At 54.4% G+C, this 22,320-nt stretch overlaps 4 protein-coding genes, 1 long non-coding RNA gene and 2 other non-coding genes across 7 annotated transcripts; 3 read left to right on the top strand and 4 right to left on the bottom strand.

Annotated features, from left to right (window-relative positions):
• Window positions 1-155: 155 nt before the first annotated feature.
• RNF151 (ring finger protein 151) lies at window positions 156-3,768 on the bottom strand. The gene is made up of 4 exons (XM_064294781.1): window positions 3,715-3,768; window positions 2,778-3,133; window positions 2,285-2,381; window positions 156-1,636 (listed from the first exon to the last, which is right to left on the bottom strand). Exons 1-4 carry the CDS (start codon window positions 3,766-3,768, stop codon window positions 1,136-1,138), a joined length of 1,008 nt encoding a protein of 335 aa, XP_064150851.1. The 3' UTR covers window positions 156-1,135.
• Window positions 3,769-4,768: 1,000 nt separating this feature from the next.
• LOC135232952 (uncharacterized) lies at window positions 4,769-5,599 on the bottom strand. Its single transcript, XR_010323591.1, has 2 exons — window positions 5,148-5,599; window positions 4,769-4,865 (listed from the first exon to the last, which is right to left on the bottom strand). It is a non-coding gene; the product is annotated as an uncharacterized LOC135232952 (long non-coding RNA).
• Window positions 4,933-5,060, bottom strand: LOC111752719 (small nucleolar RNA ACA64). Its single transcript, XR_002787617.1, has one exon. It is a non-coding gene; the product is annotated as a small nucleolar RNA ACA64 (small nucleolar RNA).
• Window positions 5,600-5,652: 53 nt separating the features above from the next.
• RPS2 (ribosomal protein S2) lies at window positions 5,653-7,685 on the top strand. Its single transcript, XM_003417775.3, has 7 exons — window positions 5,653-5,844; window positions 5,930-6,019; window positions 6,465-6,572; window positions 6,817-6,990; window positions 7,073-7,232; window positions 7,347-7,438; window positions 7,562-7,685. The coding sequence occupies exons 1-7, from the start codon at window positions 5,668-5,670 to the stop codon at window positions 7,640-7,642; spliced, it is 882 nt and encodes a 293-aa protein (XP_003417823.1). The 5' UTR covers window positions 5,653-5,667; the 3' UTR covers window positions 7,643-7,685.
• On the top strand, window positions 6,617-6,748 carry LOC111752722 (small nucleolar RNA SNORA64/SNORA10 family). Its single transcript, XR_002787620.1, has one exon. It is a non-coding gene; the product is annotated as a small nucleolar RNA SNORA64/SNORA10 family (small nucleolar RNA).
• A 283-nt stretch (window positions 7,686-7,968) lies between the features above and the next one.
• Window positions 7,969-12,030, bottom strand: NDUFB10 (NADH:ubiquinone oxidoreductase subunit B10). The gene is made up of 4 exons (XM_003417680.4): window positions 11,783-12,030; window positions 9,282-9,420; window positions 8,466-8,605; window positions 7,969-8,124 (listed from the first exon to the last, which is right to left on the bottom strand). Exons 1-4 carry the CDS (start codon window positions 11,928-11,930, stop codon window positions 8,021-8,023), a joined length of 531 nt encoding a protein of 176 aa, XP_003417728.1. The 5' UTR covers window positions 11,931-12,030; the 3' UTR covers window positions 7,969-8,020.
• Window positions 12,031-12,084: 54 nt separating this feature from the next.
• On the top strand, window positions 12,085-22,224 carry RPL3L (ribosomal protein L3 like). Its single transcript, XM_064295366.1, has 10 exons — window positions 12,085-14,115; window positions 14,557-14,749; window positions 17,205-17,373; window positions 18,558-18,693; window positions 20,038-20,224; window positions 20,313-20,473; window positions 20,667-20,768; window positions 21,139-21,234; window positions 21,460-21,579; window positions 21,866-22,224. The coding sequence occupies exons 1-10, from the start codon at window positions 14,113-14,115 to the stop codon at window positions 21,920-21,922; spliced, it is 1,224 nt and encodes a 407-aa protein (XP_064151436.1). The 5' UTR covers window positions 12,085-14,112; the 3' UTR covers window positions 21,923-22,224.
• The last annotated feature ends 96 nt before the right edge of the window (window positions 22,225-22,320 follow it).

The following is a 22,320-nucleotide window of genomic DNA, read 5'->3' as shown; positions in this document are numbered from 1 at the left end:
GAAGGGGAAGCTGCGTGAGGACGTTTCGGGTTTGGAGGGTGGGGCTTCGTAGATGGGCCTGGGGCAGGGGTCGCCGAGATTGTATCTATTAATGGAAATAAAAAATGTATTCGAAGTAATCCCAAGATTACTACCCTAAATAAATAACCGAAACCAAACCTGTTGCCTTCGAGTGGATTCAGACTCATAGCTACCCTATAGGACAGAGTGGAACTGCCCCATAGGGTTTCCAAGGAGCGACTGGTGGATTCGGATTGCCGACCTTTTGGTTAGCAGCCCAACGCTTAACCACAGCGCCACCAGGGCTCCAATATCATTAAAGCAACCTCAAAATTTCTGCTTTCTCGGCATTCTGGAATACGGGGGTCAAGCTCGGTTGGGTGAACCAGTCCCTGCCTCAGGGGGCTCAGTCTGATATAACGCAGGTAAATAAATAAATCGGGCAATTTCAGAGCCATTCAAATGTTCATTGAATACCTTATATGTGCAAAGCACTGTTCTAGGCACCTGGAAGACACCAGTAAACACAAATCTAGTAGCTCATGTTTTAGCTGGTGGGGTGAGACTGGCAAGAGAATCATAATAGTTAAACCCAGCGTTAACTTCATAATAGTTAAATGCTGTGGAAAATATAGTCTAGCATAAGGGATGCCGGAGTGCAGGAGGTGCGGTTTTAAATGGGGTAGGTGGAGAAGGAGTCACTGAGAAGTAGGCTGAGGAACAGCCAGTGCAAAGGTCCTGGGCTGGCTGCATACCTGGTAAGTAGCAGGAGTAACAGTAGTGTGGGTGCAGGAAGTGAGCAGGGAGGAGGTCAGGAGGGTGCTTTATGGGCTGCTGTAACGAGTTGATTCTTTCACTGAGTTCGGGGTTTGTGCTATTGGCTTTAGGCTGGTAAAAGAGGTTGGTAGAAAGTAACCTGGAAGGAGGCTGGGAGATGATCGGAGAAAAGAACCAGGGCAATGAAGAGTGAGGGAAGGCAAGAGCCTTCCAGGCAGGGGGAAGAGCCAGTGTAGAGACCCAATGATGGGAAACAGCCTAGAGAATTCAAAGGATACGTCAAAGCGATTCTGGGGAGGCGACAGGAGAGGTAGGCACACTAGCGCCGAGGTGGGCCAGGCCTGGGCTCCTCTTTTATTTAACCCTCTATGTACAAGGCATCTTGGGCCCGAATCCCCGACACCCCAGCCCCACTGCTGCCTTCCGGGGCGGCCTCCGGCTCCTCCTCCTCTGGTGCACCCTCTAGCTGGGCATGGTCCTCCTCCAGGAAGTCGGCGAGCTGGGCCAGCTGCCGGCGGATGAGGTTGGTGGCGCGGTGCACCCGGCGCACGCACCTCCGCAGGCGTGACAGCAGGGCGCGGCTGCGTTCCTGGCGCAGGCCCCAGGCTTCTCGCAGCTCACGGTAGCAGTTGTGGTCGGCCCGCTCGGCAGGGCCAAGGGTGGCCCCGCAGCCCATGGGACAGCGCTGCTGGGCGCTGTGCTGGCAGTGCTGCCCGTGCTCGGCCAGGGCTCGGCGTGGCACCTGCGCCGAGCAGCCTTCGTTGGGGCAGGCCATTGGCTCGAGTGGGCATGAGTCTTGGTGCCCCTTACGATGGGCCAGGGGGCACGTCACCGAACAGCCAGCCTCGGCGTTCTTGCACTGGGGGCAAGGGAGGGCACCTCATGAGCCAAACCAGGTTGGACATTGCCAGCTGGGCCCCGCACAGGCTCACACCCCCCCAGTCTCCCAATTCTACCACACTGCAGACCAGGAACCAGCAAACTGGGGGCGTCCCAAGTCCATCTGAGTGTGAGGACTAGTGGGGAAAGGGGAATGAACAGTGGGCAAACGCATGGAGATGGAAGTCTCGACTTCTGAGAGGTGAGCAGAGTCTGAGAACAGGTAGGTATATGGCCACGCTGGCCTGGCAGGGGTTGTATACCAGGATTTTTTACCCCTGCAAAACTCGAAGCCTGTCACTTCTCCTTTTTGGCCCTCAGTTTCCGCATCTGTAAAATTAGGGAGCTGGAGAGTAATGGCGGGCATGCTAGGTGCTTCATCTTCTAAAAATTCTCTATTACCCCTATTCACAGCTAAGGGCCCAGAAGCTCAGAAAGTTTAGGCAACTTGCCCAGTCACTCAGCAAGTAAGTGGTAGATCCATGATTCAAACTCAGCCAGGTCTGATGACCCCAAGTTTGTGAAGCAGAAACCCTCAGTGCTATCTGAAAATGGGGTTCGCCTCCCCTCTCCTATCTCCTGCTCTTGAAATGGTGATGAGAGGGGTGAGGGGGGTGCTGTGAGCCACCTTGACTTCCAGGCGGCCAATGACTTTCCGGAGTTTATTCACGTGGACCATCCTTTTCCATTTCACCTCTTTTCTACAGCAAGGACAGGTCTTCTGTCTGGAAGGAGGCACATAGCAGAAATGGGGGTCAGTGGGAAAGTGGCTAGGGGGCAGTGGCAGCCATGTGCCTCCCCTGGCTATGCTCTTTCTGGGTGGCCCCTTCTTTTTCAGTCCCAGCTGGAAAGAGGCATGAAGGAATCACTACAGGGAGCTCTCAGAGGGTGGGGTGACTGAGGCTCAGGCAGGTAGGGGTGTGGGGCTGCAGACACCATGGAGGGCTTCTCACACATCTTAGTGTCAGCTTTGGTTGCTGAAATCTATGGCTATAGTGACCCAGTGCTTGGCCAGCCTTCCCCTGTTTTGGGACGAGTGGCTGCCAGGCCTACCCATGGCCACACCACCCCTCTGGCACCTGGTGCCCCTGGAATCCCTGCCCCTTGGGTGCCCAGGACACCTGGCTAGCCACCGGACGATGCACTTCTTGCAGAAGATGTGGCTGCATGGCAACCTCACTGGCCTCTTGAGCACCCCATGGCAGATGGAGCACAGGAAGTTGCAGTCTGGAGGGCTGGTGAAGAGGTTGAGATCATACCCTCCACTCTGCAAAGGCCAGACCAATGTCAGGGCTGGGACCAGGATCTGGCCCCCCACTCCACACAACCAGAGACTCCCAGCAAGCTTTGGGCAGGAAGGTGAGCTATGTGACAACCCTGAGTAGAGAGGCAGGGTAGCACCTGCTTTGAGGTGGGAGCTGTGGAGGTCCAGACCCCCCAAGTCTACCAGCCCCAGGCTGGAGAAGCCGGCCTTGGTCTGGAGTTAGACCTGGCTGGAGGTACTCTCTGAAAGGTCTCTCTGCCCCACACGGGGGGCCTGCAACTCACTGTCACCCTTTATCTAAGTAGTGGGGTCCAGCCCTGGGCACAGATCTAAGAGCAAGGGGCAAGAAGGCCTGGGCTCACCATGATTTGTGTCAGGACAGCAGCTTCACTGACCTGAAGGGCACAGGGGCCTCCATTTCACAGCTGGTTGGGGCCGACATCACAGTGGCATTGTCCAGCTCAGGCCAATCACAGCCCTGACCTAGGTCCCCCTGGGACCCTGCACTGCTTGGCCCCTGCTCGCCTCTCTGCCAGATCACAGGGAGGGGTGGGGCAGCCACCACCCAGAGCCTCTGCCCTTGGGGGTGGCTGACCACTTATCCCCAAGCAGCACTGGGTTGAGCAACCGGGTTTTCAAGGCTGAGACTTCAGTAGGCTTTAAGGGCTTGCTCCACGCCCCCCTCCTCCCCACTCCCCCAAGACAGGCTGCTTGATTTTCTCCAGGATCCGGAACCTAAGGTGCTAGCTCCAGGGCACAGAGCAGGGCATTAAAGACCTTAATTGAGTGCAAACTGCAGAGTCCAGCAGCTCAGGAAGGCCCCCGTTGTTGTTAGGTGTCAAGTCCATTTCGACCCATAATGACCCAATAGAACGAAACGCTGCCCGGTCCTTTGCCATCCTCACAATCGCTGCTATGCTGGTGCTCACTGTTGCAGACACTGTGTCAGTCTGTTTTGTTGAGGGTCTTCCTTTTTTTTGCTGACTCTCTACCAAGCATGATGTCCTTCTCCAGGGACTGATTCCTCCTGATAACACGTCCAAAGTATGTGAGATGTAGTCTCACCATCCGTTTTTCTAAGGAGTATTCTGGTTGTTACTTCTTTCAAGACAGATTTGTTCATTCTTTTGGTAGACCATGGCATATTTAATATTCTTAACCAACACAATTCAAAGGCATCGATTTTTCAGTCTCCCTTATTCATTGTCCAGCTTTCGCATGCATGAGTTGACTGAAAGCACCACAGCTTGGGTCAGGCACACCTTAGTCCTTAAAGTGACATCTTTACTTTTCAACACTTGAGAGGTTTTTTGCAGATTTGCCCCTGGGTGTGAGAAAGTCGTTCAAAGCAGGTAACCTAGAATTCTCTGGACAGATTCACGAGAGAAAGCATCAAATGATCAAGTCTAACCTGTAGGACCAGCATGTTCCCACTGGCGAAGAACTGAATGAGGAACTACAGGTTCAGAGCTGTTGGGGGTGCCAAGGTCACCGAGGCCTCCCTGGACGAACACTAAAAAACTTAAACCCTTTTCTCAGAACAATAGGGAACGACAGCAAGGATTTGAGCTGTAAACATTACATTCCTGTCCTTGCTAGAGGTTTGCTGGCCCAAGCCAACTCACCTCAGCCTAGGGCACGTTCCCCAAGATACGTCTGGGGTATGGACGAAAAGATCAGAGTTCAAAACCTGTATCTGCTACTTAAGGGGTGTCACCTGCCAATCCCGCAGACCAAAGTAGTACTCCAGCGAGAAGTCTGTAGCCGTCAGGCATCCCCCGGAGATCCCCCCTCCAGACCCATCTCCCACAGTAAATAAATGAGATTGCAAAAACACCCACACACGAGTCCCCTAAACAAACAGCTTTATTTGAGAAGGAAAGAACCAGCCCTCCCTCCCCTCGCAGTTCCGGCGGCGTCGCATGCAGGTTCAGGCATCAGGGACCTGCGGAGAGAGAAAGGGTCAGAGACCAAACCGTGCGGGCGGCACACCGGGGCCTGGGTGTTGCGACGCCTGTCGGGGCCTGGGTTTCGGCCGCCCACATCAAGGCAGTTGGCGGTGAGCTGAGGCCCCTGGTGGTTCTGGGCGCCGAATCTCACCCGTGGCCACGGGCGAGGCCGCAGGCGATTTTCAACTAGCGCCGGGCTCCCGCCTCCCATTCATGAGACCGATACCCACAGGACCACCGGTGCGAGGGCCGCGACCACGGCTCTGCCCGGAACATACCTCGACAAACGAGAGTCGCAGATCTACCAGGCCGCAGGTACCAGCGCTAGGCGAGAAAGAACGAGGCTCAAGGCAGGAGTAGCGGCAGGCCTAACATTTATAGCCGCATCACCAAGTCCTCACGTGCCAGCACCCGCCTGCGCCTTCCAGCCTCGGCTCTGGAGCGAGCGCAGACGTAAGCGCAGGCGCACCTAGATCTTGCGTGCTGTGCGTCGTGGAGCCAATCACAGACGGATGTCGAGGCCCTGGGGCCGCTCGGGTTCGGGCGGGCAGGAGAGATCTCGCGACACCTGGCGTGAGATAAAAGCCTCCTCTCGGGCAGTTTCGGTCTTTTTCTTCGAGAAAACACGTGAGTGCGTGTGGTGATGGCCGCTGCGGCCCGGGGGCCGAGCGGCGGGAACCGGTGGACGTCACGGGGGGGGCGGTTGGTTGGGAGCCCCCGTCCGTGCCGGGTGTCGCCCGCGGGGGGCCGCGGATGCCAAGGCTTAGCTCACTGGTTGGTTGTCGCTTTCTTCAGCAAATGGCGGATGACGCCGGTGCAGCGGGAGGGCCTGCAGGCCCCGGGGGCCCGGGGATGGGAACCCGTGGCGGTTTCCGCGGAGGCTTTGGCAGTGGCCTGCGAGGCCGGGGTCGCGGCCGGGGCCGAGGCCGAGGCCGGGGTCGCGGAGCTCGCGGAGGCAAAGCCGAAGATAAAGAAGTAGGTCCCGGGCCGCGCGCGTGGGGCGGGCCCGAGGGCGGTGCCGGCCAGCGGGGACCCCCTTCACCCCCGCCTATTCTTTCAGTGGCTTCCCGTTACCAAGCTGGGCCGCCTGGTCAAGGATATGAAGATTAAGTCCCTGGAGGAGATCTATCTCTTCTCCCTGCCCATCAAGGTATCGAGGGGGCGCTGGGCACATGCAGGACTTGACGGGGGTGGTCTCGCTTGGGCTGGAATGGCAGGCCTTAGGTTCACATTTCTGAGGGGAACGTCTTTTGAAGCGTGTGAGTGCTGGTGCTCTTCTGCCATTTTTGAGGGCTGAACGGGAGGATTAAAAGGTTGGACAGCTGGAACACAATTTTGGCTGTCTCTAAAATTTGGGTTTGTTCCGTCAGCGAGTTTAAACTGGTTCACTCCAGTGTGAATCCTGAGAACTCGTATTTCCACCCTGGATAAACTAAAACAACCTATGTTTTCATAACATCCCCCCAAGTGATTTTTACGTGTAACTTTAGGAAACTTTTAGAAACGCATGTTCTTAGCAGGAATTCAGATTTAGTTGAAGGTACGGTGTAATGCTTTCGCTAAATATTTCTTTAGAAGTTTTCTGCTTCTTACAGGAGTCTGAGATCATTGACTTCTTCTTGGGCATGGCTCTAAAGGATGAGGTTTTGAAAATCATGCCTGTGCAGAAGCAGACGCGTGCTGGCCAGCGGACCAGATTCAAGGTATTTTGGTACCTGCAGGGCCTTTTATGCCTGGGGGCTCTGTAAGACTTCTAGCTTTGCGTAGTCATACTTGCATGAATATGCGTGACATCCATGACAGGGAAAAATTAAGGATGTCCTCGGTACCTCAGATAGGCCTTCTCGTGGCAACTTTTTCCTTGAGGGGTGTGACAGGCCCTGGGCAGTGGGTACTGACGTTGGGCACCTTGGGCACTGGCCGCCACCCACCTTAGTTTCTTTGCAGGCATTTGTTGCCATTGGGGACTACAATGGCCATGTTGGCCTAGGTGTGAAGTGTTCCAAGGAAGTGGCCACCGCCATCCGTGGGGCCATCATTCTGGCCAAGCTCTCCATTGTCCCTGTGCGGCGAGGCTACTGGGGAAACAAGATCGGCAAGCCCCATACTGTTCCCTGCAAGGTAGGAGGCTGGGAGTTGAGATCAAGGGGATCTGGGATGGAGTGCGGGACTTTCTGGGCCCCTGACCCCTGTACCCTTCTAGGTGACTGGCCGCTGTGGTTCTGTGCTGGTGCGCCTCATCCCTGCACCCAGGGGCACTGGCATAGTCTCAGCCCCTGTGCCCAAGAAACTGTTGATGATGGCTGGTATCGATGACTGCTACACCTCGGCCAGAGGCTGCACTGCCACCCTGGGCAACTTTGGTAGGTGGCATACACATGGGGACCACTGTGGCCCTTCTGTTCTCAGGACCTTTGTCTGGGGTGGGGGTCGTCTCAAGAAAGGTTTCATTTCTTTGATGTTTTCCTGTTCTGTAGCTAAGGCCACTTTTGATGCTATCTCCAAGACCTACAGCTATCTCACCCCTGATCTCTGGAAGGAGACTGTGTTCACCAAGTCTCCCTACCAGGTACCACCTGTTGCTTGAGTGGGGCTGAGCTGTCCTTAGCATTAGCATCCCATCTTGTGAACAAGCACAGAGGGTGGGTAGCAGTGTGTCCAGCTGTGGTTAAACTCTTGTTTGTCTTTTCAGGAATTTACTGATCACCTGGTAAAGACTCACACCAGAGTCTCCGTGCAGAGAACCCAAGCTCCAGCTGTGGCCACTTCATAGTGATTTTTATACAAGAAAAATAAAGTGAATTAAGCCTGTTTAAGCCGTTTGTTTTTTTTCTCATGAATTTAGTGGTGTGGTTGCATCTATGGGGGAGTGAGGCCAGCAAAATCAGAATTGGAGTAAAAGGCAGGTGGTTGTCCTGGGTGGAGCAGACTTGCTTGAGCTCAGTTACTGAAGGGTGGCATTCCAACCCACCATGGAAGAAAGACCTGCTTGTCTTCCATAAAGATTACACCTGAAAAAAGCTTGTGAGGCAATTAATTCTTACTAGGTTCAGTGTAAATCAGCTGGGTTTGGGGTTGGAGACAACAGGAGAAACCTAGGCAGGTTCATCACTTTATTTCAAGACTGTAACTGACAGTCATGGGAGGGGTTTCAGATAGCAGCTCCCTCTTTTGCAACTTTCTTCTCAGCTAGCATTCTCTGCTTCTGCTTGGCCAGGCATTTCCTGGCAGAATAGTGGGCCCCCAGGTCATGATCTAGGAAAAGAAATAGGAAGTCATAAACCACTTTTGCCATAAGGTTATTGAGTTCTCTGAAACACCAGGGAGCAGAGGTCTCAACTGTACAAAGCAGGAAAGTGCAGGGGCTGCAGGATGGCTTGAGGCAGGGGGTTCTCGGATAATCACTTAGGCCCAAGACCCGTCTCTAGGCTACTCTTCATCGGGCTAAGCGTCAGCCATTGGCAGTGATATGTTCAAAAACCTTTCCAGGTGGTTCTGCAGAGTTAAGACCCACTCTTGACAGCTGTGTGAAGGGTGGGGGTGTGGGGAAGCAGGTCCCTCCTGGGGGGCCCTGGGGAGAGGAGGCAGGCACTCACAGCGGTCCTGGTAGGCCTTGGACACCTGGGTGAACTGCTCCAGCTCCTTGGCACAGTTCTGTTTGTAGTTCTCGCTTTCCCTCTGCTGGCAGGCCTTCATCCTCTCCTGGATGATGTTGACAATCTCCTGGTCAACTTTGCTGAAAGAATGGGGGACAAGCAAGGAAGTATTAAAAGAACTATTGCCTTGCACCCAGGGAAAAACGTCAAAAAACCCAAGCCTATTGCCAGCGAGTCAGTTCCAACTCATGGCAACCCTATAGGATAGAGTAGAACTGCCCTTGACTGTTAACTGAAAGGTTGGTGGTTCAAAACCACCAGTGGCTCCAAGGGAGAGAGATGTGGCAGTCTGCTTTACAACCTTGGTGTTGTTGAGCTGTAACTGACTCCACAGCAGTGGATTTGGTTTGGTCTGGAGCCCTGGTGGTGCAGTGGTTAAGAGCTTGGCTGCTAACCAAAAGGTAGGCAGTTTGAATCCACCAGCCGCTCCTTCAAAACCCTATGGGGCAGTTGTAGTCTGTTCTGTAGGGTCACCATGAGTTGGAACTGACTTGACTGCAACAGTTTTTTTTTTAATCTTTATGGGAGCAGACTACCACATCTTTATTTTGCAGAGCTGCAGACCTTTCGATCAGCAGCCAAACCACTGCAGCACCAGGGCTCCTTGCACCCAGGGAAAGTAGGGTCAAAGCAGGACCACAGAGCCCTCCTCCCCAACGGAGGCATGTATCTCTATGGGGCACAGCCCGGCAGGACACACTGCTGTTGCACAGCTGGAGACCACTGAGGTGCACAGGGCTGGGTGCTGGCACATACTAGTCCCTCCGCCACTGCATTTCTGCCTCAAACATGCACAGGACATCCTTTTCCTTGCACTCGGTGATGTCGGGCACGCGGCGGAACTGCCGGTGGTAGTAGTAGTATCTGTTCTTGGCATGCTGCCGCTCGATGAACTCTGCAGAGAGAAACCCAGGTCAGATGCCCCATCAGTGCAGACAGGCTGCAGTTTCCACATCAGCCATGGAGGGGACAGATTTCCCAAATGCACCCAACTTTTACAGAAACGGGCACTTTGACTCCAAGAAGAGGTATGGTGGGAAACAGTCCTTGGAAGGAATGGGGGACCATGGTGGCATCACTGTTTACTGTGTGTCGGGGCTTGTCCTCAGCTCCCGCACATGCCATCTCACTGTTGCCACAACCACTCTCAGCAGCAGGTCCTTCCCATCTACAAACAGGGTACTGAGGCCTACAGATGGCTGGGGAGTGACAGAGCAGGGATTCAAACCCAGGCCAGCAGCCAAGAGCCCTGCTCTGCAGGCCCTGTTCTCTGGTGGTAGCCCACCCCCTGCTAAAGACCCCACCTTGCACAGCACAGAGGCCACCAGCCTGTGTTCTACTCCAGTTCTGCCATGGCTCACCTTTGTGCCTTAGCTTCCCCACCGGTACATTAACAAGTTGGACTTAAGGAGATCGCATCCAGGTATTTAAAATGCCTTCTAACAAATCACTACATGAGCTGGGCTCTCTGCTATGCTGATTCCAGAGCCTCCGGGAGTGGTGCAGATGGTTATACACTCCATTACTGGCCAAAAGATTGTTGTTCATGTCCACCCAGAGGCGCCTTTAAGACAGGCCTGGTGATGTGCTTCCAAAATAGCACAGCTTTGAAAATTCTCCAGAGCAGTTCTACTCTGCACACATGGGGTTGCCATGCCTCAGAATCAACTCAGTGGCACTGACAACAACAAACAGAAGAGCCATATGAGGCACTGGTGGTTCACTGTTACAATTCTCACCTTCCATGTGGAAGACCTGGGTTCGATTTCTGGCCAATGCACCTCATAAGCAGCCACTGCCCGTCTGTCAGTGGAGGCTTGTGTGTTGCTATGATGCTGAATAGGTTTCAGTGGAGTTTCCAGACTAATACGGACTAGGAAGAAAGGCCTGGTGATCTACTTGAAAAAACCAACCAGTGAAAACCTATAGATCACAACTAGTCATGGGGATGGCACAGGACTAGGCAGCATTTTGTTCCGCTGTGCATGGAGGCTGTCATGAGTCGGGGGCCAACTTGATGGCAGGTAATGACAGAATAGCCACCAGAGCATGATAAATGCCCCCAATGTGATTTGTTGACCAAATGAATTGACTAATTAAATGAGTGGATGACTTGTGACTGAGATCAGAGTGTGCTCTCAGGCTGCTCCACTGAGCTGGACCCCAAACAGGGCCACCCAGACCAGTACTGAGCAGCCTGCCGGGGTACCAGACATGGAGATGTGGGCAGCTCACATGCTGGGCACACACAGAGGGCGAGTCACAGCATGTTCAGGCTGGGGGGACCTTGACCATCACTGACCATCCTGTCATTTTGTGGGTGGGAAACTTGTCCGAAGCTGGCAAACGACCACCCTAAGGGTGGGCAGCCAGTTAAAAGGAGCCTACTGCACACAGTGCTCCAGGGAAACTGAGGGCCAACAAGCCCAGGACACAGATGATTCCCACCCACAAGCCCCTGATGCTTGAGGAGGCTGGTGGCCAGGGGTGTGGTGGAGGGGCTTCCAAGGGGCAGGACTGAGGGTGTGGTTCCCCGAATGCGAGGTGCGGTGGGGGTGGGGGTGGGGGTCCCAGAAGGTGGGGCCCTGGGTGCAGCAGGGAAACCAAGGTGCCAAGACCCCAAAGCCCAGGGTGTTGGGACCCAGGGAGTGGTGGGGTATTGAGGGGGGCGAGGTCCGGGATGCAGTGGCCGGGGGGGGGGGGGGGGTGCATGTGAGGCACCATGGCCGGGGATGTTGGGGGAAGGGGGAGTGGTTCTGCGAGGCATGGACTGGGGTGCAGTGGGGGCTCCATGTGAGGCCACAGGGCCCCAGGATGTACGGAGATGCAGTGGGAGGGACGATGCAAGATGACAGGGCCCGGGAATGTCCGGGGAGAGGAGGTCTCAGGGGCAGCGGTGGGGCAGGGGGGATGTTCTGGGAGGGGAGGCCCAAGGTGCAGCGAGGTCGTCCATGTGAGAAACCATGACCAGGGGTCGTTCCTGGAGTGGGGGTCCAGAGGACGGTGGGGGTATTCTGGAAGGCTAGGCGTGGGGTGCAGTGGGGGGTCCATCTGAGGCCACAGGGCGCGGGAATGTCTAGGGGTGCAGTGGGGGGGGCCCATGCAAGGCGACAGAGCCCTAGGATGTGCGTGGAGTGGGGGTCCCGGGGGCGGCAGGGGTTGTTCTGAGCGGCGAGGCCGGGGATGCGGCGAGGGGGTCCATATGAAGGACCATGGCCCGGGGATGTCCGCGGGGCGGCGCGGTCCGGGGTCCGTACCTCTCACGAGGGTCACGGGCCGGTCCACGAGGAGGTCGAAGGCCTTGGTCAGGTAGGTGATGGGGTTGGGCAGTGAGGTCTGCGGCGATGGCGCTGGTGTGCGACGCGGGGGCTCGGGGTACACGTCCTTGTCCCAGCTGTCCGGCATGGCTGCAGCAGGCAGTGGGATCGGCTCCGGGGCCTCGGGATACCTCCCTCGGCCTACTTCGCCCGCAGCGAAGGACGCCCTGCTGGCGGCGTCTGCGCACTGCCGGGCGGCGGCGCGAGGCACCACGGGATTTGGACCCCCGCTCGGCCTGGCTCGGCACAAGCCTCGGAGCATGGGCGCCCCCGCGTGGGGCCTTGGCGCAGTTGCACCCGCGCCTCAGTCTCCCTTCACCGAGCGTCTGCTATGTGCTGGGCGCTCCTCTGGGGGCTTGGAATACAGCAGTGAACGAAACAGAGAGCCCTGCTTACCTCCTAAGAGGAGAGAGATAATGAGCACAGACATAAGGAATAAGTAAACTATTCATTTAGTACCCACTATGTGGAGGGGGGGAAACCCTGGTGGCATAGTGGTTAAGAGCTGTGTCTGCTATCTAAAAGGTCAGCAGTTGGAATCCACCAGGCGCTCCTTGAAAATCCTATGGGGGCAGTTCTACTCTGTCCTATAGGGTCGCTATGAGTTGGAATTGACTCGATGGCAACGGGTTTGGTTTGGTTCAGGAGGTGCCAGGGGAAACCCCTATGGCTGCTAACCAAAAGGTTGGCAGTTCGAACCCACCAGGCGCTCCTTGGAAACTATGGGGCAGTTATACCCTGGCCTACAGGGTTGCTATGAGTCAGAATTGACTCAACAGCAGTGGGTTTGGTTTGGTTTTGGCTATGTGCCATGGAGCAAGATAGGCATATTGTTGTTATTAGCTACCATTGAGTCTGCCCAATTCACGGAGACCCTGCGTGTGTCAGAGTAGAGCTGTGCACCACAGGATTTTCATGGCTGTGACCTTTCAGAAGTAGAGCACCAGGAATTTCTTCCAAGGTGCCTCAAACATCCAACATTTCAGTTAGAAGTGTGTGTGCTAACCTTTTGCATTACCCAGGGACTCCAAGATAGAAACAACCCTGCGCATATATGGAACATATGCTGGTAGAGCACATAAAACAAGCAAGTTAACAAATAACATAAATAGCCAAATCCCTATTCCTTCAGGAAGCCTTCCCAGATTGCTCAGCCTCTGCAGCCCAGCCTGGGCTCCTCTGTCTCTGCTAGGGCCCCCTCATGGACTGACTTAGCTCCTGCCTGGGGCTGAGCAGGAGGTGGGGACTCCTACCTGGACACCAGTCACAATGACCCAATTTTGACAGTTCCGGTGTGGCCCTGAGCACCATGGGGCCCTTGAGCAGCCCCACTGACCAGGAATGGAGAGCCCTGGATCCTGCTGGCTCCCCTCAGTGATCCCACACGTGGCACTGCCCTGGCTGGCATCCTGGGAGGTGCTGGCTACTTCCCATCCAGAGGCTGGGGCCAGGGACACACAGAATTTAGAGTCACGGAAAGGCCAAATCCTCACGTCAGGAACTCTGAGAAACACAACCTTCAGGCCCAAAGAACCTTAGTATTTGAGTAGTGTAGAATCTCAGCAACTAGCAATGCAAAACCCACAGCCCCTTAGAAACCTCTTAGGCCTATAAAACTCCATCTTTCTATAGCTATAGAATTCTGTAACCACGGAATCTCTGAATCAAGACACAAGAGGGTTCAATCATTTAATTCCTTTTTCATTCAAAACTTAAGCTCAAAATTTAAGCTCATGAAAGTATCTAAATGTTCTTGGATCACAGGTTCTCGAGCATCAAACCTGTGTCACAAAGATAGTCAGACCCCTGCCACCTTCCCCAACAACCTCCACCTCTGCTGTTTGTCTAACCCAGCCCGACAGTCCCCAGGACAGGAACACCCTCTGCCTCCTTGTCAGCAAACTGAACTCGGACCCTCCTCTTGGCAGCTGCCATAGAGAAGCCCTTCAACCAGGGTAAATTGCACTCGACCTGGCCAAGTTGGTCCTGTCCTGGGAGGGTCCCATGGGGCAGAAAACAGACTGAGCATGACCCAGTCCCCGGGCCATCAAGGAAAGGAATCTCCCATCCCAGGCTGCCTGTCTGATGCCTGCCCCCCCGCCTTGGCCCAGGCTGCCCCTGGCACTGGAGCCCATGCCTGCCATGCGAGATGACCCAGCTCCCTGCCAGGAGCTAAATCTGGGACCTGGCTTCTGTGTGTTCTGGCCCTGCCACTCGGCCTCTGGCGCCTGGTGGGGAGGCCCCTTCCTGGACCTGCGGGCACAGCCACCATGGTCAGTGGGGCCAGGGCGATGGTGTCAGGGGTGGGCTGGGCTGGGGCAGAGATGTCCACCAGCAGGGACAGTCCTGGGGTCTGTGAGGGGTGGGTAATTGGAAGAGGCAGCAAGAAGGCCAGTGCTGGGGTATCTGGGCCTAGAATGGGCAGGGAGATGAACAGACGACAGCAGCCACCTGCCCATATGGATCTACCACTCCAGGGCCCTGCTGGCCGAGCCCATAAGCAGGAAGCCTATGGGTGAGGAGGGCTTGTGTACCGGGTGCTGGTGCCATTCCAAAGACGCAACGAGTCTCCTGTCCTGTAAACGAATGGGGGAGGCAACGAGGACCACCCCAGTCCTCAGTCTGGAGTCTCTAGACCACTCTTCCAGGTCTGGGCTCTAGGACCATCCACCGGGAGATCCCAACACTGACCTCCCTTCACTTCTGCCCTCCAGTCCCACCGGAAGTTCTCTGCCCCTCGGCATGGGCACCTGGGCTTCCTGCCCCACAAGAGAAGCAGCCGGCACCGGGGCAAGGTGAAGACATGGCCACGGGATGACCCTAGCCAGCCTGTCCATCTCACGGCTTTCCTGGGCTACAAGGCGGGCATGACACACACCCTGCGTGAGGTGCATCGGCCAGGCCTCAGTGCGTCACCGGGGGGTTAGGGTTGATGCACAGCGGGGAGAGGGAGCACCCTCCCCAGCCCAACCATCTGGGGAACGTCCCAGTGGCTAGGAGCCAGAACTCAACTCTCAGGGTCCAGGAGGGGAAACTGAAGCCCAGATAGAGCCAGGCCTTGCCCTCTCATGAGAATGACGATCAAGAAGGCACAGGAGCGATCCTTACCTTTACATTTATCAACCATTGACCATGGGTAGCTCTCAAGGCAGCTCTGTCATTGCCCCCATTTTACAAGCGAGGAAATCGTGGCACAGAGCAGTTAAGAAACTTGCGTGGACACCAAGATAGTAAGTGGAGGAACCGGGGTTCAAGCGCTTGTGCGTTATACATAATACATAATATATAACGTGTATAATGCATGACATAATATTTTAACTTATGAATATACATAACATATGATATGGAATATATTACATATACAATGTATGATATAATATTTTAATGTATAAATATGCAAAACATATATAATGTATAATATGCAATACATAACACTTATAATGTATGATATACTAATGTATTTTAATACAGAAATATTTAACATTGTATGTAATATATAGCACTATACTGTATGTATGTATGCTATATATGTGCTATATATGTATGATATAATATTATATTTTAGTATATAAACATATATAACACATAACATGTAATATATAACATAGATGTAATGTATGAAATAATATTTTAACCTTTAGATATATAACATAATATGTAATATATAACATATAATACATGATTTAACAATATATTTTAATATATAAATACGTAACATAATATGTAATGTACAATACATAATGTGTGATACAATAATATATTTTAATATATAACACAATATGTAATATATAACATAATACATGATATATTAATACATGATTTAACAGTATATTTTAATATATAAGTACATAACATAATATGTAATATATAATACATGTGTGATACAATAATATATTTTATATGTAACAAAATATGTAATATATAACACATAATACATGATACATTTTAATAAATGTGGAACACATAACATGTCATATATAACATATATATGATTTATTTATGATAGAAAAGAGCCCTGGTGGCACAAGGGTTATGGAGATTGGCTGCTAACCAGAAGGTCGGCAGCTTGAGTCCACCAGGTGCTCCTTGGAAACCCTATGGGGCAGCTCTACTCTATCCTATAGGGTCCCTATGAGAAGGAATCAACTTGACGGCAATGTTTTATGTAACAACACATTTTAATATAAAAGTATTTAACTTATAATATGTAATAGAAAACATATAATGCATGATATACTTTAATATATTACATATTCTAATGTGGGGCAGTTCTACTCTGTCTTATAGGGTCGCTATGAGTCGGAATCGACTCGACAGCACTGGGTGGGGTTGGGTTAATATTTTGTATATATATATAAATATATATACACACACACACACACACACACACTCTTGCTGTCAAGTTGGTTCCGACTCATAGTGACCCTACAGGACAAAGTAGAACTGCTCCATAGGGTTTCCAAGAAGCACCTGGTGGATTTGAACTGCTGACTTTTTGGTTAGCAGATGAACTCTCAACCACTGCACCACCAGGATTTCCTATATACATATACACACATATTATCCTTTTGTATTGAGGTCATTGTAGACCCACATGTGGATATAAGCAATAATACAAAGAGGTCCATGTGCCCTTCACCCAGTACCCTCAATGGGTATCCACATGGGCACCATGCAGCATCTTATTCAGATTGTCCAATCCTCCTGCACTCGGGTGTGGGGTGTGCATTTAGTCCCATGTGTAGATCCGTGAGCCCACCGCCTCAGTCATGGTTCAGAACATTCCATCACAGGGGTCCTTCATGGTGCATTGGCCACCTTCCACCTGCCCCAACCTCCTGACAACCACTACTCTGTCTCTTATCCCTCCTAATATACTTTTTTAAACATATACGTCTTTTTTTTTGTATCAGCTTAACAAAGAATACCCACGAAATCGTGAGTTCTGTTCTCGTTATAGCTTTTTCTAGAACCCACAAAGATACATTTAAAGCTGTTAAAATAAAAGCTGCTTGTTCATACCCCACTAAAGAAGGCCAGCCCCCACCCCTGGGAACACTGCCCTGGGCTCTTAGCTCTGTGCTCTCTGAGCCCATCCTCTGTGGTTTGGTGGGGAAACTGAGGCTGGGAGCAGGCCAGGCCTTGCCTGAGAGCTCCAGTCACAGCCAGCATGGCCCTACCTGAGGACTCCTGGTAGAACAGGGAGAGAGAAGTGGCAGGGAGCGGGCACGGTGAGTGTTGGAGGTCAGCACGGGACTCCCAAGGGTGGGAGGGCCTGTGGCCTGCTCCTCCGCTCCATCTCCACTTCCCCTTGGGCCTCGGAAGGTTCCCCTCCATGCCCCTGTCCCTGGGTCTCTTCCAGAAATTTCTAAACGGGAGGAGGTAGAGGCAGTGACGATTGTGGAGACGCCGCCACTGGTGGTGGTGGGCGTGGTGGGTTACGTGGCCACCACTCGAGGCCTGCGGAGCTTCAAGACCATCTTCGCGGAGCATCTCAGCGATGAGTGCAGACGCCGTTTCTACAAGGACTGGTGAGGGGCCCTGCGGTGGGTGCTGGCAAGGGCCGATGGGGCCAAGTGGCTGGGCGGGCCCTACCATCCTCTTTCCCTGAGACCCCAGCCCTGTGCTGGAGTGATGGATGGGGGCAAAGGGAGAAGTGTCAACAGTGTGTGGAAGGCAGGAGAGTGTGGGGATGTGTGCATATGTGTGTGTTTGCACATTGCCTTTAGTAAGACAGGATACTAGAAGACTGGTAAGGAAATCAAGATGGGAAGAATTAGAGGAAGTAAATGTTCTAATCCTCAGGGTAAACTAAAGGGCTAATTTGAGGGAATATTAGAGTTGGCTCTGAGCTTTTCTGGCAGCCAGAGTGAAAAAGGAAACAGGTAACTGATGAGCTCTGTCATCAGAAAGGGTGGGAGAGGCATTCTCAGGCCTCAAATCTTCCCTGTCACTGAGTCCCACTGGCTTGGGGACCCTTGCAGATGCCTCTCCTTCTCCCCCCTGGAGGCAGAGGCACAGCCTATTTCTCCCTGGTATCAGTCCAGTCCCCACCCCTTACAGGAGGTGACAAGCCTGGAGTCAGACCAGGTTGTGTCACCATGGACAAGCTGGCTGACCTCTTGAAGCCTCACATTGCGCCCCCCCACAACCATGTCGTGGGGCTGCTGTGAGTGTTAGATAGTGATGTATGCAAGGCACTTGGCAGAGCAACTGCTTGGTAAATATCCACTGGCCTTGTTCCTGCTGTCTCTACTGTTATCTATTTGCCCCTTGTCCAGAGCTTTAGCTTCTGTGAGCCTCAATTTCTTCACCTGTGCAATGGTGATAATCATTCCCACCTTCCAGAGTCCTAAGCCTCCAGCGTGGTGCCCGGCTATAGTACCATGCTACATTTTAGAAGTGGGATCAGCAGCTATGGCAATGTGGGCAGGTAGCGCTGGGCTCCAGGTGCTTGGAGCACTGTTCCCGAGCTCCTGTCCAGCCACCACTCACTCTCAGGCCCTGGGAGGTGAGAAGGGTGTCCACATTACAGAGGAGGAGCCTGAGGGAGGGAAAGTCTATGGTGAAAGATGGACAGGGAACCAGCCCAGGGGCCCCAGGGGCGGTCCCAGCAGTGGTAAAGAAGGGAGGGGACAGGTTATGGGGCAGGGCAGGGCAGGCCTGGGAGCTGTCTTGGCTGGTGCCTCTGAGTGCCCTCCTGTGCTTGGCTCAGGCACAAGAGCAAGAAGAAAGCCTTCACCAAGGCCTGCAAGAGATGGCGTGATCCTGATGGCAAAAAGCAGCTCCAGAAAGACTTTGCCGCCATGAAAAAGTACTGCAAGGTCATTCGCGTCATCGTCCACACCCAGGTCAGCCCCAGCCCCATCCACACCCAGTTAGTCAGGGTGGCCAGTCCGTCCTTCACATTGGCTTCCAGGAGCCCTGGAAAATGTCAAGCTAAAAATATCCCATGCACCAGGCATGGGCCCAAAGGTTTTGCTGCCCAGCCATACTGGCCACTGCAGCCCAGGGATGCTGGTTATGAGTGCACTCTGAGGGACTGTCAGCCATTGGCCACCACCCAGTAGTCAGCCAGTAGTCATGCCCTGAGGGCCTGGGCCTCCGGCCAAAAGTCCAGTGTGCAGGACTGGCCACCTTCTGTTGGCACAAGTGTGTGTATGAGTCAACGTTTGTACCTGAGGTCCAGGTCGATTGGGTGCACAGGTAACCAACACCCTCCTGACTTCTTCTGGAACATTCCTTGGGCATCTTCTCTTGAGAGAAGGCTTCCCTAGGCCCCCCAACTAGAGCCTCCCATGTCCCCCTGACCGCCACCTCACCTGTTCCTTGCACCCTTACAGTTCCTAGTTAACTATGTCCTGGGTTAATGTCCATCTTTCTCACCAGACTTGAGCTCCATGGGGGCAGAGTCTGTAGGGGCAGTGTCCCCAGCACCCACCGAGAGCCTGGTATGCAGCAGATGCTCCACAAATACTTGTTGTTGAGCACTAGGCTGTGATCTAACTTGTTTCCTGCTTCCATCTGTGTGTCCCCACAGCCTGTGCCAGAGACATTTACAAAAATGAATCAAATCAGGTCACACCCCGCACTTGCAGTAAAAGCCTGAACTTCTCCCACTGGCTGATATGAACTGCCTGGCCCAGCCCCTGCCCACCTCTAACCCCATCATGTACCACACTCCTAGCCACCATGGTCTCCTTTCTGTTCCACCAACTCCCCAGGATCTTTCCTGCCACAGGGCCTTTGCATGTGCTATTCTTGCTTATCAAAAAACTTCTTCACCCAGTGGCTCTTTTTTGTTATTGCTGTCACCTCCTCAGGGAGGCCCTCTCTAACCACTGTCTGTGAAATAATGTCCCCTTCAATGTTCTATTACTTAGCCCTCTCTGAGAGTTTACTTGGTTTCCAACTGTCCCTTGCCTAGACAGTGGCCTAGGAGGGCTGGGACCCGTACCCCAGTACCTAACATGGCACACGACACATAGCTGGATGAGTGCAGGCGAGAAAGCCTGCTGTGCCATGTCTGCACATGGGCTGTGACCTGCCAACCACACTGTGTCTGCCGATGGAGGTGTGACCCACTGGGACCCGGCCGGCTATGCTGTATCGGTAGACAGGGATGTGACCTGCTGGGACCCAGCTGGCTGTGCTGTCTCTGTAGATCAGGGGTGTGGCCGTGCCCTGACTTACAGATGAAGCTGCTGCCCTTCCGGCAGAAGAAGGCCCACATCATGGAGATCCAGCTGAATGGTGGCACAGTGGCCGAGAAGGTGGCCTGGGCGCAGGCCTGGCTGGAGAAGCAGGTGCCGGTGCACAGTGTGTTCAGCCAGAGTGAGATCATCGATGTCATCGCTGTTACCAAGGGCCGTGGCATCAAAGGTAGCTCTAGGGAAGGGCAGCGGCAGCTCCAGGGAAGGCTGCCTGGGGGGTCAGGGCCAGGCTGGCCACTCAGTCCTTCCCACTACAGGGGTCACAAGCCGTTGGCATACCAAGAAGCTGCCGCGGAAGACCCACAAAGGGCTGCGCAAGGTGGCCTGCATCGGTGCCTGGCACCCTGCTCGCGTAGGCTGTTCCATTGCCCGGGCTGGCCAGAAGGGCTACCACCATCGCACAGAGCTCAACAAGAAGGTGCGTCCGCAGCCTGCGCCATACTCCCAGCTCCCAGCAGGTGGGGCACATGACCCAGACACTGCCTGCCCCTGCAAAGGCTCTGAGATGCTCCTACCAGTGCCTGAGCCAGAGCACAAGTGGCTGATGGATGTGGACATGCCGCTGGCCCCACAGGTCCCCTCCTGCCCCAATGTGTCTCTTCTCCTGGCAGATCTACTGCATTGGCCGGGGGCCACACATGGAAGAGGGGAAGCTGGTCAGGAACAATGCATCCACCAGCTATGACGTGACTGACAAGTCCATCACACCACTGGTGAGGGGCATCCAGGCTGGCCAAAAAGGCCTGGTGTGGGCGGGGGCCAGCCCGGAGGCCCTGTGCCTGGCTGGGTGCTACCCGGCCTCAAGGGCTCAGGAGGTGGGGCCTGGTGGACTTCTCCACTGTCCCAAGTATTCTGCAGCAGGCACCACTGAGCAGCCACCTGGGTGGATGGGACCCCTGCAGCTCCCCATGCCCCTCCACCTTTCTGACATGGAGAAGCGGTGACCAAACAAGCCCTTGGAGGTGTCACCTCCACCCCTGGATGCTGGGCACAGGGCTTCTTCCATCTGGGCTGTTCTCCCAGCACCCTCTAAATCGGCAGCCCCTTTCCCAGGCCTGGCCCCTGACTCAGCCTCCCCCGCAGGGTGGCTTCCCCCACTACGGGGAGGTCAACAATGACTTTATCATGCTCAAGGGCTGCATCTCAGGCACCAAGAAGAGGGTCATCACACTGAGGAAGGTGGGCTGGGGATTGAGTGCCAGAGTGGGGCGGGGAGGCCAGCAGGAGGAGGGACTCACAGCTGGGGGGCGGGGGCAGAAAGAGGGGGGTTCTGGCAGGAGCTGGGGTGAAAATTCTGGGAAGCGGGAACTGTGGAAGCAAAGATGTGGACAGGGGGCAACAGGTGGGGGGGCGCTGGCCGGGGGGGCGCTGGCCTCAATGCTCCCCTGTCCTGCGGGTCCCCAGTCCCTCCTGGTACACCACAGCCGTCGGGCCCTGGAGAACATCCAGCTCAAGTTCGTTGATACCACCTCCAAGTTCGGCCACGGCCGCTTCCAGACTGCCCAAGAGAAAAGGGCCTTCATGGTGAGTCAACCCGGTCCCTGGACTGCCTGCTCTTGTCGATACATTCCCCTATCCCAGGGTAGGAAGGAAGCTGGAGCAGATGAGTGCGGCAGGACGCCCCCTGCACTCATTTACAGGAGGGGGAGCTTTCGGAGTACAGCCCTGGCCGCTGACTCGTGTTGGAAGAGATGGTAGGGGCCGTCGGAGTGGACCGCAGGGCCCACCGTGGGTTAGCCTGATGACCGCCAGGAGCTGTATCCTCAGCCAGACCCCTATAACAAACGCTCCTTCTGCCCCTCCACCCTAGGGCCCCCAGAAGAAACACCGCGAGAAAGAAAAGCGGGAGACCTCGGGAGACTTCTAGGCGGCGGCGTCGGATGGACCCTGAAAGACGCGTGGCGCGTCCCCGCCTGCCCCCTCTTGTCTAATAATAAAGGCCTGGGGCTGTTCTTCCCGTAGTGTCTCAGGAATGGGGGGCCCGGAAAGGCTGCACTGGACCGTGGCCCAGGGTTCAAGGCCAAGGACAGGACGAAGGGACGCGGCCCTGAGGGTGGGGCCGTGACCGGCACCCCAAATCCGGGGCCTGGCCCCAGGTGCGCTCGGCATTTCACACCTGCGCTCCAGCATAGCTCAATGGCGCGTCCTGAAGTTTGGGAGAGGCGGGGCCCCCGGGCGGAGCCCAGCGGAGGGATTGGAGCCAGTCCTCAGGGGGCGGGGCCTCGGGGAAATGGCCCAACAGCCGTCCTTCTGAGGGGCCGTCAT

This window comes from Loxodonta africana, chromosome 12 (genome assembly GCF_030014295.1).
Source record: "Loxodonta africana isolate mLoxAfr1 chromosome 12, mLoxAfr1.hap2, whole genome shotgun sequence".
NCBI lineage: Eukaryota > Metazoa > Chordata > Mammalia > Proboscidea > Elephantidae > Loxodonta > Loxodonta africana.
This window is presented reverse-complemented; position numbering and strand designations above follow the sequence as displayed.

Bases quoted from the DNA above. Each gene is read 5' to 3' on its own strand.
- RNF151 (XM_064294781.1), bottom strand. From the start codon at position 3,768: ATGGACTTGACACCTAACAACAACGGGGGCCTTCCTGAGCTGCTGGAC. The intron at 3,134-3,714 runs GTTTGCACTCAA...GTCTAACTCCAG, and splicing joins CTGAGCTGCTGGACTCTGCA to ACCAAGGCCGGCTTCTCCAG. The intron at 1,637-2,284 runs GTGGCTCACAGC...CCTTGCCCCCAG, and splicing joins TTGGCCGCCTGGAAGTCAAG to TGCAAGAACGCCGAGGCTGG.
- RPS2 (XM_003417775.3), top strand. From the start codon at position 5,668: ATGGCGGATGACGCCGGTGCAGCGGGAGGGCCTGCAGGCCCCGGGGGC. The intron at 6,573-6,816 runs GTATTTTGGTAC...GTTTCTTTGCAG, and splicing joins GCCAGCGGACCAGATTCAAG to GCATTTGTTGCCATTGGGGA. The intron at 7,439-7,561 runs GTACCACCTGTT...TTGTCTTTTCAG, and splicing joins TCACCAAGTCTCCCTACCAG to GAATTTACTGATCACCTGGT.
- NDUFB10 (XM_003417680.4), bottom strand. From the start codon at position 11,930: ATGCCGGACAGCTGGGACAAGGACGTGTACCCCGAGCCCCCGCGTCGC. The intron at 8,606-9,281 runs GTATGTGCCAGC...CCATTCTTTCAG, and splicing joins ATGCAGTGGCGGAGGGACTA to CAAAGTTGACCAGGAGATTG. The intron at 8,125-8,465 runs GTGAGTGCCTGC...TTCTTTTCCTAG, and splicing joins CAAGGCCTACCAGGACCGCT to ATCATGACCTGGGGGCCCAC.
- RPL3L (XM_064295366.1), top strand. The intron at 14,750-17,204 runs GTGCGTCACCGG...GGTCTCTTCCAG, and splicing joins GGTGCATCGGCCAGGCCTCA to AAATTTCTAAACGGGAGGAG. The intron at 20,225-20,312 runs GTAGCTCTAGGG...TTCCCACTACAG, and splicing joins CAAGGGCCGTGGCATCAAAG to GGGTCACAAGCCGTTGGCAT.